At 42.6% G+C, this 17,630-nt stretch overlaps 1 protein-coding gene across 3 annotated transcripts; it reads right to left on the reverse strand.

Annotated features, from left to right (window-relative positions):
* Positions 1-415: 415 nt before the first annotated feature.
* LOC124138442 (probable methyltransferase-like protein 24) lies at positions 416-14,181 on the reverse strand. Of its 3 annotated transcripts, none has more exons than XM_046505078.2 (8): positions 14,168-14,181; positions 8,555-8,680; positions 7,275-7,433; positions 6,171-6,238; positions 5,039-5,167; positions 3,578-3,652; positions 1,329-1,470; positions 418-770 (listed from the first exon to the last, which is right to left on the reverse strand). In XM_046505078.2, the coding sequence occupies exons 2-8, from the start codon at positions 8,636-8,638 to the stop codon at positions 459-461; spliced, it is 969 nt and encodes a 322-aa protein (XP_046361034.1). In that variant the 5' UTR covers positions 8,639-8,680; positions 14,168-14,181; the 3' UTR covers positions 418-458. The 3 variants fall into 3 exon arrangements, with proteins under 3 accessions (XP_048245299.1, XP_046361034.1, XP_046361035.1); XM_046505079.2 differs by lacking the exon at positions 14,168-14,181 and adding an exon at positions 13,816-14,007 and having other exon boundaries at positions 419-770; XM_048389342.1 differs by lacking the exons at positions 3,578-3,652; positions 14,168-14,181 and adding an exon at positions 13,816-14,011 and having other exon boundaries at positions 416-770.
* Between the last annotated feature and the right edge of the window lie 3,449 nt (positions 14,182-17,630).

The following is a 17,630-nucleotide window of genomic DNA, read 5'->3' on the forward strand; positions in this document are numbered from 1 at the left end:
GGGAGGAAGTGAATCAGGTTTCAGACGTTTACCACTCCGGTGAACCCCACGAGCACGGGTATGGTGCTGACAAACCTAGAAACATAATCGGGGCGAACCGGGATTCGATCCCACAAACATATGTTTCAGGGGTGCCCAAGGGACGCAACTCTGCACAGCGAATCGCGGCGCCTTAGACGACTGGGCCACCCGTGTCCCCGTGTATATAGGCCCACAGTGTCAGACATGTCCTTAAGCTGCATTGTGTATATAAGTAACAGTGTCATGCTGCAGTATTGAGTATCTATGTACATACAGTGTTTGAAACACCAAACTGATGTTTTGCATATACCAGTATCTCAGTGTTACACTACTACTATACTGTGCATTGTTGAGTCACTGTTATTTCTGCTTTGAATATTATTACCAATTGTTTCAGAAAATAACTTACTTTATTTACAACAGTGTACACAATACACTCACATATTGTCATTCATATTTATGTTTACAAAATGAAGCTCGTAACAAGATGTTCTAACGATGCTGAATGTACGACTCTTTAGATTTTTCAACGGATTTTTGTGAGCGTAAAACTTTCGGAATCCAGCAGTATGCAGGTCAATTAGGACATCGAGGAACGCCACTCCCATGTCTTTGGTTTTAAACTCTCCATCAAAGTGGAACTCCACCAACAGTTGTTTTACACGTGACAGGTCACGTGACGTGATCATCTGACGTAAACTCCCCCATTCCGCGCCTTCTACGTCCATTTTCAGGACGTCGATGATTCTCTGCAATCACAATGACAGCATAATACACGCATTATGGTATTGAATTATTCTGACAGCATTAATGTTATTTGTTTTTGGCCACATGCTATTTTGGGGAATAATCTATCGTTATTATATATAAACAACAACTAGCACATGGTCTATACTTGAGATGAGGTGAGGTGAAATGGTGGGGTGAAATGTGTGTGTGTGTGTGTGTGCGCGCGCGCGTGCGTGCGTGCGTGCGTGCGTGCGTGTGTGTGGCTGCTTGTACTAGTCCGGACTGATGCCGATTTATAGTGATAGCCCACTGAGATACCATGCCGCAGTTTAACATGAATACCCCACTCAGACACAGTGTACTGACTCCCAGCCGACCAGTCCTTGTTTTAGCCGCTTAATGCCGAGCGCCAGACAGGGTAACAACAAGTCTTTTAACGTCTTAAAGTATGACGCGGCCGGGGATCGAACCCCGGACCTTCCGCTCCCCGGGCGGACGCTCTACCACTAGACCACGGAGGCGGTCCCCCATACTTGACACCTAAGTACATATATTATAAGAACCTGAGCAACACCTACCCCACTGTGGTCGAACATCGCCATGATAGACTGTAGAGTCATCAGATGCCAACCTGTGCGGTCTATATAAGTGTCCTCGCTGCCGATACCAAGCTGAGAGAAATGCACAGACAGTGAACGCCTGTTGGTTGATTCCCGCATACTGGAACACGCAATCATCACAAATATATACAAAGACAGAAAAATGTCCAGTCACATACAGACACAAAATATCTTCACCAGCTGTGGTACTCATTGCGCGGATAATTGTGCATCAATTTAATTCCAACATGATAAAGTCCGCATCTGGCTACTGCCTTGGTCGGCTGACAGCCCTTGCCTCAGTATCAAGGTCTTCCATTCCTTCACGGAGCTTTGAGGCCAGTCATGGTGCGCTTTGCGCGGAGGATTGTTCGTCAGTTCGAAGTCCAAGAGGATAACGCCCGCCTCTGGGTACTGCCTTTGACGGCCCCGGCCCCAGTATTATTGAGGCAAAGTTCTGCAGTGCCTTGCAACTTTAACCAACTCTTTGCATCTGCAAGAGGAGTGACACCGGATCCCTAGATCCACCATCAGGACCAACATACGGGCAATGTCACGCCCGGGTTCACGGTGTCACAATCGTTATAAGCGTTCACACCCCGTGTCACATCCCGAAAGGTACGTGGCTGTTATACAAGTCATTGTAATACACATGTAATCATGGGCCGATGGCCTACACTTACAAAATAGACTGAAAGAATATAATTGAATTTTTTTTTTTCAATATGCCTTAATTGTTTTTAATTAGATACACACACAAACAGATGTACCAGTTACACTGCCTCGAATCACGAAAATGATGCGGTTTATGACACGTTCACACATAATTACTGAATGTTATTGCCCGGACAGAGGACTTTCATCACGAACATGTTTGCTTGGATGTAGATTTTGTTGAAATGTATGCCGAAATTTTGATAACAAGGACACCATACCCGTGCTCATGGGTTTCACCGAAGTGGTAAACGTCTGAGACCTGCATCACTTCGGTGTTTCCTCCAACATTAAGTCGACACGCCGTGATATAACTGGAATACTATTCATAGCGGCGTTAAACCCAACTCGATCACTGATAACAAGGAACTGACGACGTTTTAACCCTAGAAAAAACCGACGGATATGTTCTTTTATAACTAAAATGTTAAAATACTTTATTTCGGGTCTTACTTCCCGACAGACCCTATCACACGCTCTAACATCAGAACCCACCACTTGAGAACATACAGAACTCAGTTCCCTTTGAAACAGATTGCAATTAAGATACAAGATACTGATAATCTTAATTGCATCGTTTGGAATTGCACCAAGATACCACTCAGTCGGCTTCATTGGCAAACTAGTTACCGAGAAAGGCTCCGTTATCTATTCTTTATTCAACTCGATCAAGAAAAGGATACTCATTGGAAATCACAAAATGTCATTTTTTTATATTCTCATTATACTTGCATATGCTATTTCAACGTGGCCCAATGTATATGTCCGCCGACGTCCAGTCGGATGCACAAGGGGAAGATACATCAATAAGACTTTTGAAGGTGTAGCTTGGGATTGTGACAAAACGTTTTGGCATACCATCTTCGATATTCTTAACGTGGTCATATTAAACATCACTTTGGCTGTAGTTATAGTGTAGTGTTATCATTTTCCCGAGGCAAGAGCGTTAACTGACTTTAAAAGTCCAGTTTCCACCCTTGCCGAACTAGCCTGAATTTCTGGGCTCGATCATAGCGCCATCAGTGGCTATTACGAGTTAAGTCCATTCTATGCCTCTCCCATATGGACCAATCAGATTCCACCTCTCGTATCACTTGCATTTGCTTCAAACAAAATGGTGGCGCCCAGTCAAGACGATCTGATCTCCCATCAATATCTATTTGGTGATAAAACGGTTCTTACTTCGCGAAGTACATCAAATCACGTGAGCACCTTGATTAAAAACATGAACAGATTTGGAAAACATCTGTTAACAACGAGTTGGCGATGCACATGCTTTGCAAATCCTGCAATCGACCGAACTCTGCATGACAGTTTACGAACCGGATTTCGATTTCGGTGCGCGATTTTGATTGGACTATGCATAGACTCGTTAATCCAGTCAAAATGTAACTCCATAATCCCAGGCTAGTTCGGCAAGGGTGGAAACTGGACTTTTATAGTCAGTAAACTCTCTTGCCTCGGGAAGATGAGTGTATATAAGCGTGTCATGTATACGGCGGACTTGCACAAACCTGGGGTCAAAGGCATACACCTGGCAACCATACAGCTTGGCTATGTCATCGTCAAATGTAAAGTCGTGGTTGATGCTGAAACATAAATAATTTTTTAATTTGAAGTTTACACGATATACGGCTTTTCCATTGGACGAGAGGTCGGTCACATGACCGCGAAATTGACGTTCATAAGTGTATGAACGACACAATTTGACGTTCATACGTTTTTCACGAGACCGTGTTCTTGAAATGACGTAAACACTGACGGACTACTTTCACATTCCTGGGGAAACCCCTGGGATTTCCCTAGCACGAAAACATACATAAGCATTATTTCTGATCATTTAGAACCTTTTATCTTGGTCTCAGCCTTTCAGTATACATTGAGAAACGTAAGAGAGCTTGACTGCATGATTGTTTACGAATTTCCTCGCTACGGCCCATCCTAATGAACAAACGAAAAAATGCACAATGTGTCATCCAAACTATCGTCAGTATCGACTCGATCTGTGTCTAGGCTGACAGTGACCGTCTCCAGCAATCTATGAATTTACCTTGGTGTCTGTTTGACGCATCTTTAATCACCTTTCAATAATCGGTCAGTTGATCAATGATGACTAATACATGTAACCGCCACAGGTTCATTAACAACTTCGGAAATCCTCCCGTCACGTTTATCGTGTCGGCCATTTTGACGTCTTATATTTTATGTAAATGTATTACGACGCGCTGTCATTGTGACTGACTTACTGTGGTAGTTCTTTACAGACCTTTCTTATCTAATGAGGATATGATTTGAACACATGTGCTGCGTAAGATGTTTCTGAAGAGCAAGTTGTGCATCCATACGCCCATGTCACCTCTCCTTTTGAGGAACTATTGTACTCCGCGACATAGCTGGTTGTTGTATGGCTGTCAGTGTAAACATGAAGTCACACGTACTAAATAAAATTGTGTTTAGGTCTTGGCTTACATCCTTTGAGGTAAGAAATTGTGATAAAATTTTTATAAGAATTGACTTTCACTTTGTGTGAGTTCATTGGAGTATGAACCTTCATAGAGTGAGGGCCAAACATTGTATGAACGTCGTCGCAAGTGAAAGTCAATTCTTAAACAAATTCATCATCTCATTGACATATAGACAAAGTCAATCAAACACAAAAATACCAGTCACACGTATTGTATGGGATACACGCGACAGTTGTTATACTTAACCATCCGATAACACCAGCAACAGGTTTTGCTTACATTCAGGAGACACGAGAGATAGATTTCACTTATTAGAATGAGACCCCAGAGATGGTTTTAACTTACTTAATGAGTCATCAGTGACAGGTTTAACTTTCACAAAGGAGACACCCGAGACAGAGTAGTTACCCCAGACAGACTTACTGATACAAAGGAGACACCCGAGACAGAGTAGTCACCCCAGACAGACATACTGATGCAAAGGGGACACCCGAGACAGGTTTTACTAACCCAAAGGAGTACACAAGACACGGCTCCCCAGGCCTAAAGGCTTCGTCATCACAGACCTCCCAGCCACCATCGCCGACCCTTCCCATCCGGAACTTCCGGTGACACAGGATGTTGATATTGTCGATGTAACTGAAAAAGAGTTATTGCATGGTATCTGTAACTGTCTTGTCAGCTTTGAGTGATACAAAGGGAAGATAAGATAAGGTAATAAAAGATAATGCTTTAAGTGCCCGTCAGGGAATTCCTTTCACATCAGAGTGATTCACACACATGAACAAATGTATATGAGAACAATAACATGTCATTAAGACAAGGTGCCAGATAATACTAATTTAAGCATTGCACATAATAAAAAATGAGTATGGTTTTACGCCGCTATTAGCAATATTCCAGTAATATCACGGTCACCAGAAATGAGCTTCACACAATGTACTCATGTGGGGAATCGAACCCGGGTCTTCGGCGTGACGAGCGAACGCTTTAACCACTAGACTACCCCAACGCCTCCATAATAAAAATGGAGGACTTTTAAAATCTGATGATGTACAATAGAAAACAGTTTCCTTAACCATTATTGAAACAGTACTTACCAACAAGACATTTTAGATCTTGTGGAACTAATGCATGACGACTGGTAGACCTGACCATTTCCATGTTTAGTAGACATGGTAACAATGTGTTGAATCAACCTGGCTACGTCAATAGTCAGTGCATATGACAATATCTACGTTCTGTAAACATAGCAACCTAAATTATCAGTTGTCATGACAAACTGTATATTCAGTCGACATGACAGTCTCGATGTTCAGTAGACATACACACTTCTATGGTCAGTTGCCATGGAAACCTGTATTTTCAATAGACATGGCAACCTGTGTGCTCAGTAGTCATAGCAATTCTATGTTTAGTTGACATGGCAACTTCTCTATTCAGTAGATGTGGTAACGCCTATATGCAGTGCTCATGGCAACCTGTATGTTCAGTTGACATGACAACTTCTATATTCAGTAGACACGGCAGTCTCTACGTACAGTAGTCATGGCGGCCTCTCAGCAGATATCTGACCGTCTTTAGCCATGTACGCGGCTATTGCCCAATGCCAGCCGCAAAGGCAGATCACCTTTAGGTTTACCTGTGATATGTCATTGTCATCTGCTGAAGCGACATCTGGCGGAGAACTTCCTTCGATGGTAGGTCCAACTGTTGGAGAAGAGAGACGATATCAATAATAGTTGTGTTAGGGGTATGTGTGTAGACGTAGGTAGGGGTGGTTGTATGAGGGTACTATATGCCTGGTGGTGAGAAAGAGTCGGAGCAGTGAGTGAGTGAGTATGGTTTTGAGCCGCATTTACTAATATTCCCGCAATATCAAGGCGGGGGACACCAGAAATGGGCTTCACGCATAGGACCTATATGGGGAATCGGGCCCGGGTCTTCGGCGTGACGAGCGAACACTTTTACCACTAGGCTATCCCGCCGCCCACGGGGCAGTGAGTGTAAACGTGGTTAGTGGTAGGTGTGTGGGGCGGTAGGGTTGTACGTGTGTATATTGGTGGGTGATACTATTTTATAAATGGGAGGGGAGGGGAATATGGGGAGGAGTGATGTGTGTGTAATAGGGGAGAGGTATGTAATGGAGCTTCGCGATTTAAAATTGTGGACCCACCTTTTCCGATTACCATCTATGATTGAAACTAGCGGCCCCCACTTCAGAGAAACTTGTTATTGCCACTAACCTCAGCGGCTTAATTACTAATTCATTTTAGACAAACGATAACGTACGTGAAGCGCGACAAACGCCATGTTTCGCAATTAGGAAAACAACAGAATGTGATTAGAGAGACCTTCCTCTTCCCTGGTCAACCCATTAACCGTGTAGACTCACCGTTAACTGCTAGTTTGCTAGATATAATAAGAATTGAGTTTACAGAAAAAAAAGTGAAATTAAAAAAAGGACTCCATTACAAAAAGTCAACAATGGCAATTGTTTCAAAATTAATGTAGAGTTGCAATGCATTTTAATCACCCAAGCATATTTTCACATTTAGCTCTTAATGAGATATCGACACCTATATATTTATAACATTTATTCGTCAATTCGTCTTGTATCTTTTGTTTGTATGTACCACGCCATGTTTGTAGTATTTACCATTCCTTTTTTCATCATCTACCAGTCCTTATTGTCAGTGTTTTATGGGCCATATATTCAGTTTTTAAAGGCTATGTTTTGACTTACCAGACCATATTTCCGGAGTCCAGCGAGAACATTCGTGTCGTTGAATATTACATTTCCGGAAAGTCTGTGTGAGGAGTCGGCTGTTGTCGGGTGTTTCCGCCTGGACTGGTATCTTGTGTGGGGGTATGGCCCCGCGACAGCTGCCAGCAGACGGTGAGTCTGGAAGGTGAAGGAGAGTTATTCATACTGATGGAGACGAATATGGGAACAATGAAAAGTATACTGAGAAATAAGCTTTACTGTCAGTGCAGTTGGAATAGCGCTCATACAAATTCAACACATGTCAGAATATATTTTTGAGATATGCTAAGCTGCATATTTATGCCTTCGTCTAGAAAACAATTGAGTCTAATTCGTGTGGTTATTCTGTTAACTCCAAGGAACAAACATTGAACCTATTTTGTCACCAAGAAATAAACATTGAATCCATATCTTGTCAGGCCAAGAAAAACGCTAAACCCCAGTCTTGGTCGTCCATAATGTTATTATCATAACAAGATACACCCACACCCCTCCTTCTCACACGTTCACTTACTCATCTATTCTCACGCACATTCGTCCACTCACCCACTCACCCCTTCATCCGTTCACACACATTGACCATTCATTCGACCACCCACTCAACCTCTAGCTCAAACCAGCCAACCACCCACTCACCCCTTCATCCGTTCACACACATTGACCATTCATTCGACCACCCACTCAACCTCTAGCTCAAACCAGCCAACCACCCACTCACCCCTTCATCAGTTAACACACATTGACTATTCATTCGACCACCCACTCAACCTCTAGCTCAAACCAGCCAACCACCCGCTCACACATTCATCAAAGCTTTTACTTAACCACCCGCTCACACATTCGCCGACACATTTACCTAGCCACCCGTCAAGATCCGGGTTAGAATTTGACCTCAGCAACCCATGCTTATCATAAGAGCCGACAAACGGGATCGGGTGGTCAGGCTCCCTGAGTTGGTTGATGAATGTCATCGTATCTTAATTGAGTGTCTTGATGCTCATGACGTCAATCACTGGATTGTCTGGTCCAGACTCGATTATTTACAGACCGCCGTCATATAGCTGGAATATTGCTGAGTGCAGCGTTAAACAACAAAACAAACATGTACTTAGCCACCCGTTTTGCAATTGACTCAAACGCTCACCCATTCATCAAAACAAATACACAACCCGATTACCCATGCACAAACTCGCCAAATAAAACATACTCTCACCCACCCACCCATTGAGTTTTTTCATAACCACCCTCCCGCTGCCTACCTCGGGCATCTCGAGCAGGATAACGGCCGTCCCTGTAAGCAACACCACCATCACGACCACGACATTACAGCTTGCTTGCCTCATGGTGTGACGTGCTGCGTGTCAGACAGCCTACAAGCGGCTTCACTGCAAGTAGAAGAGCGCATGAGAGAGTCATTCCCAAACATGTACACTTAACCTGTGTAAACAGGTCATCATATCATTCAATGGCGACCTTCTTGATAAGTAAATCTAGAAAATACTTGAAGGTGACGCTTAAACAGGTAAATACTAAAAGGTGAGGCTTAAACAGGTAAATATTTAAAGGTGACGCTTAAACAGGTAAACACTTGAAGGTAACCGTAAATTAGGTAACTGCTTCGAGGTGACGCTTAAACAGGTCAATAGTTAAAGTTGAGGCTTAAACGGGTAAATATTGTAGGTGAGGCTTAAACAGGTAAATACTTGAAGGTGAGACTTAAACGGGTAAATACTTGAAGGTGAGACTTAAAAAGGTAAATATTTGAGCCTAGGCTTAAACAGTTAAATATTTCAGGTGATACTTAAACGGGTAAATATTTCAGGTGAGACTTAAACGGGTAAATACTTGAAGGTGAGACTTAAACGGGTTAATACTTGAAGGTGAGACTAAAAAAGGTAAATATTTGAGGTGTGGCTTAAACAGGTAAATATTTGAGGTGAGGCTTAAACAGTTAAATATTTGAGGTGACTACATTTTTATGCGTTAGTGTACATTCATTGTGTATTCAGTGAAATATGTAAATATGTAGACTTTAACTACTTCATTTAGCCGTATTGGAATTAGTGGTGTTCATCTATTTGGTTTAGCATGGACGGTGGCAGCATAGCGTTCTGGGTAAGTAGTTCAGTGGGTGGTATCGATACTACAATAATTTGGGCGTGCTCAACTTTCAGGAAAAGCATAAGAAAGGATCGCCGCTATTGCAACAAAATTTGAATCTGTAAAGAAATAGGCATGGAAGAGACACATGCGTTATCTCAAACAATAACAATACCTTTCAGAAAACGAGGTGAGGTAAAATGAGGTTTAACGTCGTCCGTGCGTGCGTGCGTGCGAGCGTGCGTGTGTGTGCGTGTGCGTGTGTGTGTGTGGCTGCTTGTACTAGACCGGATTTATGCCGATTATATAGTACTAGCCCACTGACATACCATGCCGCAGTTTAATATGAATATCCCCCTCGACACAGTTGTATACTGACTCCGAGCCGAACAGTCATTGTTTTAACCCCTTAATGCCGATCGCTAGGCAGGGTAACAACAAATACCATCTTTTAATGCCGGGGATCGAACCCCAAACCTCACGCTCTCCGAGCAGACGCTCTATCCTACAAACCACGGAAGACGTCTTTCAGAAATCGATACACATAACAATCGCTATGGATCATACCCCACATATAATCGACAAGTATCATACCCTACACATAACAATCGCTATGGATCATACCTCACATATAATCGACATGTATCATACCCTACACATAACAATCGTAATGGATCATACCCAACACATAACAATCGCTAATTATCATACCCTACATATAACAATCGCTATGGATAATACCCCAAATAACAATCGCCATGGACCCTACCCTACATCTAACAATCGACATGTATCATACCCTACATCTAACAATCGACATGTATCATACCCTACATCTAACAATCGACATGTATCATACCCCAAATCACAATCGCCATCGATCCTACCCTACATCTAACAATCGACATGTATCATACCCTACATATAACAATCGACATGTATCATACCCTACATATAACAATCGACATGTATCATACCCTACATCTAACAATCGCCATGGACCCTACCCTACATCTAACAATCGACATGTATCATACCCCAAATCACAATCGCCATCGATCCTACCCTACATCTAACAATCGACATGTATCATACCCTACATCTAACAATCGCCATGGATCATACCCTACATATAATAATCGCCATGGACCCTACCCTACATCTAACAATCGACATGTATCATACCCTACATCTAACAATCGCCATGGATCATACCCTACATATAATAATCGCCATGGACCCTACCCTACATCTAACAATCGACATGTATCATACCCTACATCTAACAATCGCCATGGACCCTACCCTACATATAATAATCGCCATGGATCATACCCCAAATCACAATCGCCATCGATCCTACCCTACATCTAGCAATCGACATGTATCATGCCCTACACATAACAATTGCAATGGATCATACCCCACACATAACAATCGCTATGAATGGTACCCCAAATAACAATCGCCATAGATCATACCCTAAATATAACAATCCCCATGGATCATACCCTACATATAATAATCGCCATGGATCTTCCACCACACATAACAATCGCAATGGATCATACCCTACACATAACAATCACTATGCATCATACCCCAAATAACAATCGCAATGCATCATACCCTACTTATAACAATCGCAATGGATCATACCCCACACATAACAATCGCTAAAGATCATACTCCACACATAACAATCGCTATGGATCAAACCCTACATATAACAATGGCCATGGATCATACCCTACATAAAATAATCGCCATGGATCTCCACCACACATAACAATCACTATGGATCGTCCACCACACATACTCGCTATGGATCGTCCACCACGCATAACAATTGCTATGGATCGTCCACAACACATAACAATCGCTATGGATCGTCCACCACACAAAACAATCGCTATGGATCGTCCACCACACATAACAATCGCCATGGATCATACCCTACATATAACAATCGCCATAGATCGTCCACCACACATAACAATCACTATGGATCAGACCCACATATAACAATCGCTATGGATCATACCTCATACATAACAATCGCTATGGATCAGACCCACACATAACAATCACTATGCATCATACCCCAAATAACAATCGCCATGGATCATACCCTACATATAACAATCGCCATAGATCTTCAGCCACACATAACAATCGCTATGGATCGTCCACCACACATAACAATCACTATGCATCATACCCCAAATAACAATCGCCATGGATCATACCCTACATATAACAATCGCCATAGATCTTCCACCACACATAACAATCACTATGCATCATACCCCAAATAACAATCGCCATGGATCATACCCTACATATAACAATCGCCATGGATCTTCCACCACACATAACAATCACTATGCATCATACCCCAAATAACAATCGCCATGGATCATACCCTACATATAACAATCGCCATAGATCTTCCACCACACATAACAATCACTATGCATCATACCCCACACATAACAATCGCCATGGATCATACCCTACATATAACAATCGCCATGGATCTTCCACCACACATAACAATCACTATGCATCATACCCCACACATAACAATCGCCATGGATCATACCCTACATATAACAATCGCCATGGATCTTCCACCACACATAACAATCACTATGCATCATACCCCAAATAACAATCGCCATGGATCATACCCTACATATAACAATCGCCATAGATCGTCCACCACACATAACAATCGCTATGGATCGTCCACCACACATAACAATCGCTATTGATCGTTCACCACACATAACAATCACTATGGATCGTCCACCACACATAACAATCGCTATGGATCATACCCCAAATAACAATCGCCATGGATCATACCCTACATATAACAATCGCCATAGATCGTCCACTACACATAACAATCACTATGGATCAGACCCACACATAACAATCGCTATGGATCATACTTCACACATAACAATCACTATGGATCAGACCCACACATAACAATCGCTATGGATCATACCTCACACATAACAATCACTATGGATCAGACCCACACATAACAATCGCTATGGATCAGACCCACATATAACAATCGCTATGGATCATACCTCACACATAACAATCGCCATAGATCGTCCACCACACATAACAATCACTATGGATCAGACCTACATATAACAATCGCTATGGATTATACCTCACACATAACAATCGCTACGGATCATACCCTACATATAACAATCGCCATAGATCGTCCACCACACATGTTAATCGCTATGGATCAGACCCACACATAACAATCGCTATGGATCGTCCACCACACATGTTTATCGCTATGGATCGTCCACCACACATAACAATCACTATGGATCAGACCCACACATAACAATCGCTATGGATCGTCCACCACACATGTTAATCACTATGCATCATACCCCAAATAACAATCGCCATGGATCATACCCTACATATAACAATCGCCATAGATCTTCAGCCACACATAACAATCGCTATGGATCGTCAACCACACATAACAATCGCTATGGATCGTCCACCACGCATAACAATCGCCATAGATCGTCCACCACACATAACAATCGCTATGGATCGCCCACCACACATAACAATCGCCATAGATCGTCCACCACACATAACAATCGCTATGGATCGTCCACCACGCATAACAATCGCCATAGATCGTCCACCACACATAACAATCGCTATGGATCGCCCACCACACATAACAATCGCCATAGATCGTCCACCACACATAACAATCGCTATTGATCGTCCACTACACATATTAATCGCTATGGACCGTCCACCACGCATACCAATCGCCATAGATCGTCCACCACACATAAGAATCGCTATGGATCGTCCACCACACATAGCAATCGCTATGGATCGTCCACCACACATAACAATCGCCATGGATCGTCCACCACACATAACAATCGCTATGGATCGCCCACCACACATAACAATCGCTATGGATCGTCCACCACACATAACAATCGCTATGGATCGTCCACCACACATAACAATCGCTATGCATCATACTCCAAATAACAATAGCCATGTGTAATATCCTACATATAACAATTGCCATAGATCGTCCACCACACATAACAATCGCTATGGATCATACCTCACACATAACAATCGCTATGGATCGTCCACCACGCAGCTATGAAGAAAGCAATCAACACAACAATCGCCATGGTTGATATCCACAAATTACATGCTGAACCTATGACTTCATTTCCTCATTTACTTACAAAAGAGAAATAATTAGGTACTTTATCTCCGCTGTTTGTCTGTAAAGCTTTGTGAAGTTAGAACCTCGATAAACAACCAGACATTCCTCATGTTATTGCATAACTTCCTTAACTTCAACCCAAAATCTTAAAATTCTTACCTTTGAGTTGAGTACCTGAACTGTGTAGGCCCTATGTACAATGTAAACACATGGCATTTCTTTAGAACAGTGATTTAGAATCCACTGAACCCCTGTGACATTCAACCTTTAAAACAATATCCGCACATGCTACAGCATCCGCATGATGGAGATGCGACATTCCAGTAATAGCGTGTCAGTTTTGAGCGATGTTTCATTACACGCATAGCAACAATGTGAGACACCGCACCGCTGTTGTCAATACAGTATGAGTTGTAAGTACATGCGAGTATGTTCCTACACTTTTCAACCCGTTCCCGTCAGAAATAGTTATTAATTTTATAATAACAATAAAACAATTTCATTAACTTACCACATATGGATAGAGAGGGGCCTAAGTAGAGAAAGTATTTCCAATGGCGCTCGTAATGAATGCTTGTTCGCAGAGCTCCATGCAATTTGAGCTATTTTGGTTTCTTGAAGTTTTTCGAAGCTGGGAAAGTATTCAACTATGTTATGCTAAGGTACATATATACTTAACGCCTGCCTCCTCAGCTGGTTCCGCACACAATATATCTTCATTATTGTAAACAAGAAACAAACACAGAAGTATGCGGAAACATTGTGTAAACAGCCATCAGGTCTAGAAGTATGTGGGGTACTCATAAATCAAGACGCATCAGTTGATAATTGGTTGTACTCTACTGGTAGTGGTCGCCAGTTGTATGAGGAGTAGGTAGGAAACACGTTGAGGTACAGGCGGAAAAACAACCTTTGTGGTTTAAAGTTGGACTGACCTATGACTATTAATGTAACTATGTCCCGTTTCACAACAGAGGTAAAAGTCCCAAATCCTCTGTCTATATCCTCCCGATGTCACGTTACTAATATCCTCTTGGGCATTTGTAGAGTTTACGGAAGTTAAATCGTTTTGAGTGTCATGTATTCGTTTATTTTAAGCTGTAATAAATATGTGATCTGGTTTAATGCTGAAGAGACTTAAGTAAAAACGCAAGAACACGCGTGTGATGCTGTCAAACAATCAATCTACAACTGATATGCTGCAGTCGAACCTCTCATATCCGTACACTGGATGAACGAGTTTCCGTATATCCGAATCCCATGTCAACTGTCCAGAGTTACCTATTCTACCTAATTTCTACGGAGACAAAACAAACTCTTTTGACATAATGCATAAGGTTAGGAGTATTAAGCGCAGTCATCACTACATCGTATCCATTCAGCGAATTCAGGTAAACGAACAAGTGATAACAAACTTGGTCAGTAAAACTGTGAAATTGGAGATAAAACTTCACTAGACGTAATGATTTACCATTTCAGTTGTACTTCCTGGTTCAGGTACATATTGTCCGGTAGGCGAGGTTTCCGAATAGATGGGGTCCGGATATGCGGGATTCCATTGTACATTGCTTCGCAGTAAATAAGCACACCGTATCATGTCTATTATTATAGTCCATGGCTGTTCCTACTTCCCATAGACTGAGGCTGTAGACTAGTGGTACCTTGACATACGTTATCTTTCATCTCACATGGTCATATACTCCTGGTGCCTCGTATATCTGCGTTACAGTTCGGAAATACGATTCATATGTAGCAAATCTATTTTCATCTGTATGTCTTTCTATTGTTATCATGCGATTTCAGCCATTCTCACATACTCTCTCAACCACTCTCACATACTCTCTCAACCACTCACACATACTCTCCCAACCACTCTCACATACTCTCTCAACCACTCACACATACTCTCTCAACCACTCACACATACTCTCTCAACCACACACACATACTCTCTCAACCACTCACACATACTCCCTCAACCACTCACACATACTCTCTCAACCCCTCACACATACTCTCTCAACCCCTCACACATACTCTCTCAACCACACACACATACTCTCTCAACCACTCACACATACTCCCTCAACCACTCACACATACTCTCTCAACCACTCACACATACTCCCTCAACCACTCACACATACTCTCTCAACCCCTCACACATACTACCGCCTCTAGTGGTAGAGCTTCCGCCCGGAAAGTAGAAGACCATACTAAAAGACGTTAAAAGATGGTACTTGTTGTTACCCTGTCTGGCGCTCGGCATTAAGGGGCTAAAACAAGGACTGGTCGGCTCGGAGTCAGTATACTTTGTCTGAGTGGGGTATTCATGTTAAACTGCGGGCCAGTGGGCTAGCACTATAAATCGGCATCAGTCCGGACTAGTACAAGCAGTAACACACACACGCGCATGCACGTCGCTCTATAAGTGCAATAATCTTGGACGCCACTTCACTCACACATACTCTCCGAACCACTCACAATACTCTCTGAACCACTCACACATACTCTCTGAACCACTAACACATACTCTCCGAACCACTCACACATACTCACTGAACCACTCATACATACTCTCTGAACCATTCACACATACTCTCTGAACCACTCACACATACCTTCTGAACCACTCACACATACTCTCTGAACCACTCACACATACTCTCTGAACCACTCACACATACTTTCTGAACCCCTCACTCACACATACTCTCTGAACCACTCACTCACACACAGTATGCCCCACTGCTCCACGAGAAGCTACAGATGCGTTCCCCGCTGGAGAAGATATATATGCATCATGCTGCCTGTGTCAAATAACCTACACACCACTTTACGATGAGCAGCGGGGAGAACGATACGATAGTTATATGTTTGTGTGTATCATATTTCGCTGGCTTGTTTGTGTGCTTCGTGTGTAGTAATTACTTCCTTTGAAGATATGGGCGTTGACAGAGAACGTCCAACATTGTTTCTTTTGCTGGTGGTCACGTGGTACTGATTAACTAGTGCACATGCGTTATGTCTATAACGGCATCTCCAGCTCGTCTCTCCGGCTGCGATGACAAAAACAGTTCGATGACGTCACCTCTGTTGGTATTTAACGAAATAGTTTAAACACGTTCTGTTTCGTGGTTGACTGAGACGTGTACATCTGCTCACAGATTCCCCCCCCCTCGACACTGGCATACAAATATTCTAGGAGGCATGCATAACGCAAATAGGGAACCGTTATTATTTCAATCAACCCGCGTTTCTGTATCAGACCTGTTTTATATTAGGGACTAGTCATTTGTTAGGGGGAGGGGAGAGGATGTGGAAGGGGGTGGGGGAGGGGAGCCGTGAGATTGATCTCAGGACTGTATCGTATTGCGACGACCTCACCCCCAACCCCTCCATTTTATATAACATTTGTTCATGCCCCCCCCATCCCCCTATAGTTAATTAATTGAGTTGTGATTAATTTGGGCGACCCCCTCCTCCTCCCTTCGCTGTCATTGTCTCGAGACACACACTCACACACACACACACACACACACCCCTTTATTTTACCGGTCCCCCTCCCCGATATTAATATTTCGCGTACGATTGACAAATGTCGTATGCAATCAAAAGGCACCTTTAATACACATTTTTACTGTATTAACGAAACGGAAATAGACGAACGTAATTATCTGTTTCTCAGAATTCTATGGGTTTCAGATGTGATTTCACTTCTAAAGCAGAAACCGCGTATGAAATACAGTGCCAGAGTGAATAACCCTATTCATGATATAGTACATAATGATCCTGCATGTCTATTGACAGGAACACACACACACATAGCCTCTATGTAAACTTCCTGTTTACAATTCCTGCAGGGTGACGTCATTTGCGTATTTATCGGATCATGATAGTTTTTTTCGGATTGCTTTATCGCATCCGGGACATAAAATGATAAACATCCTTTGTGACGGTACTGTTTCTTATCT

This window comes from Haliotis rufescens, unplaced genomic scaffold (genome assembly GCF_023055435.1).
Source record: "Haliotis rufescens isolate VD_foot unplaced genomic scaffold, xgHalRufe1.0.p SCAF_8, whole genome shotgun sequence".
NCBI lineage: Eukaryota > Metazoa > Mollusca > Gastropoda > Lepetellida > Haliotidae > Haliotis > Haliotis rufescens.